Raw genomic sequence first — 2,613 nt, 5'->3', positions numbered from 1 at the left:
CAAAGAAAACTTTCTGAAGGAAACATTCAACAATGTCAGGAAAAGAGACATGCTAGCTTCTTGCCACCTACAGGTGAAACACTAAAATCCTCATGGTCCACCAGCTAGCTACATCTCAGGCTCCAGTGTTTGGAGAGCAAATTGCCTCAAAACCAGAACTGACATTAAATATGAACAATAAATTGGGATTCCAAACTTTGTGCAACTTATGGAATCTTTTCTGGTTTTACTTTAAAGTTGAAGCATTTTAATTTTTAAATGCTTCATTTTTTATAATCAGTCCACTTGACAAGGCTTTGTTTGGTTGTTTTTTTATGAAGAATAGCTGAAAGATCTTCTTTTTTACTTTTTTTTTTTCCCTAGTCCCACACCATGCTTCTGTTCATTACCATTGATTAGCAAACAGCTTGCCAATTAACCCTAACAGAGTAGTCATCAGTTTGATAGCATTGCATGTCATCCAAAAGGTAGGGAGAATTTATTGTCAGTTGCAGACAATTAACAAGGGGTTGACAAAGCTCACAATTGCCTAAAAGCTAAATGTTGCAGAACCGCTGAGATAAATTATTGAATCAATTAAAACGCATGATTGGATGTCTGCAAGTACATTTAAAGCTAGTAAACAAGCTTCTAGGTGTTATGGAGTAGAATCAAAAATTAGTGGGAGGAGAAAGACTAGCAGGGGTTTTTTTTAGTGTTGTGTTTGGGTTTTTTTTTTTTGTTGTTGGCTTTGGGGGTTTTTTTAAGCTGTTGAAGATTGTTCTGTTCTAGTCTGCCATTAACATTAGTTAAATATAACTAAAAGCTAGTATTGACTTAAAGCAAAAGCATCTGGTAAAGAGTAAGATCTAAAATGACTTTCCTTCCAAAGTGGTTAACTTTCCTAAAAGGCAAAGAGGTTGTTATTGCTAATGCTATAATTGCAATATTGACAATTGGTGGGCAGCAACTTTTCTCTTTTTTTACATTCAGCTGTCCCTGTCATGTTGGGCAGAACCTTATCTATGGGCTGGCCTTCCTAGGAGCTCCTGCACTGATCCTTCTGGTTGTTGGCTATGCCCTGAATAACCAGACTTGGAGGCTGGTTACAGGCAAAAGGTCTCCTCTTGAGGAAGAGACTACACCAAACTGGTTACTGCAATGCAAATTGATCTGCTTAGTCTTGTGCAGCATCACTGGGAGGGCACTGGTTGCTCCAGTAACATGGCTAGCAGTCACCCTGATAAATGGCTCGTATTACGTCTGTGCCATGAGTGAGTATGTCTCCGTGCATTATTACAGAGCTAATCCTAATGTTACTGCTAGCGAACGCAGAAGGATACTGGCTGCATTTCCATGCAGTCAGTTAGTTCCTCTAGAGCTGACCCGGGCAAGAGATGAAGTGATTCTCCTACTCCGATACCAGTCACAAGTAAGTAACTCATGTTGCTTCTCGTGTGTGTGGATCTAAGGATGAGAACTTAGAGTTAATTCAGCAGACAAAGTGTTAGGATAAAACAGGATCAGTATCTTCTGCCTTGAGTGCCAAATCTCTGTGTGTTTTGAAGCCCGCTTTGTTCCTGTAAGTGGAACTGAACTTTAGGTTTATAAGTTACTATGTCTGGTTGTCCTGTTTGTTACCTGCTACTGGAAGATATATTCTTCCTTGCATAGTATCTTGAAAAGTACTATCAAGTAAGACAAATGGAAGCTCAAGAGCCAGGGAGGGTATGAAGTTTCTTCATTCAAGCATAAGAAACGTGACTAAGGGACCCAGGCTGCGAGAGCTCCACGTGAACCAAATTAAAATCTTGGTTTTAGATCAGACTCAATTCTAAAAGCTTAGATACCGGGTAAATAATAGGGGGAACATTAAGTTGTCACTTCAGAGAAAATTGGTTTTAAACAGGCTATAAGCTAATATAGGCTAGGAATTAGATGGCTTCTCTTCTCACAATAATAGCTGTGAAGGCAAAATCCTTAACAAATTATACAACAGAACTTCCTTAAACTTGAGAGAAAGCAGCAACTTTACTACATGGCTACCTCCTGTAGGCAGGGACTGGGTTTGATGGCAACAGACGCTTACCAGGCTTCTACCTCATTAATCTTATTATTCAGGAAAAGCAAGTAAAGATAATCTTACGGATTTTCTGATGCTCAGAAGTTACCCTCTGAGTATTTTCAGCTGTAACAGTTTTTTTTCTTTTCTTTTTCTTTGTAAGGTGGCTGGCTGGCTTCTGATTGCTGTGGTAGTCATCACTGTCTTCCTGTCTTACTGCCTGGCAAGCTGTTTCTCCCCACTCAGCTTTCTACATTTCAGATACTGGAGCAGCTATGTCCATAATGAGCAGGAGCTCTTTGATGAAGCGACAGACCAGCACTCCAGGCTCTATGCTATGCAGCATGTAAGGAAGTTCTTTGGCTTTGTCCCAGGGAGCGAAAATGTAAAGGAAATCCGTATCCCGTCTCTCAGAGAGTGGCAAGCTATTTCTGGACTAGCCTTTCTAAAACGAGTGGACGAGGAGCACTATGACTACAGCCTCCTCCATGACTGGGCGCTCAAGGAGTCTGTCAATGGAAAATACCTGAAGACTGATGAAGACCCTGTGATCAGAACACAGCTCTGAGGAT

The 2,613-nt window shown here is 40.5% G+C and overlaps 1 protein-coding gene across 1 annotated transcript; it reads left to right on the top strand.

Annotated features, from left to right (window-relative positions):
• Positions 1-853: 853 nt before the first annotated feature.
• On the top strand, positions 854-2,609 carry FAM26D (family with sequence similarity 26, member D). Its single transcript, XM_009575173.1, has 2 exons — positions 854-1,411; positions 2,205-2,609. Exons 1-2 carry the CDS (start codon positions 854-856, stop codon positions 2,607-2,609), a joined length of 963 nt encoding a protein of 320 aa, XP_009573468.1.
• The last annotated feature ends 4 nt before the right edge of the window (positions 2,610-2,613 follow it).

Source organism: Fulmarus glacialis, unplaced genomic scaffold (genome assembly GCF_000690835.1).
Source record: "Fulmarus glacialis isolate BGI_N327 unplaced genomic scaffold, ASM69083v1 scaffold11223, whole genome shotgun sequence".
NCBI classification, from domain to species: Eukaryota; Metazoa; Chordata; class Aves; order Procellariiformes; family Procellariidae; genus Fulmarus; species Fulmarus glacialis.
This window is presented reverse-complemented; position numbering and strand designations above follow the sequence as displayed.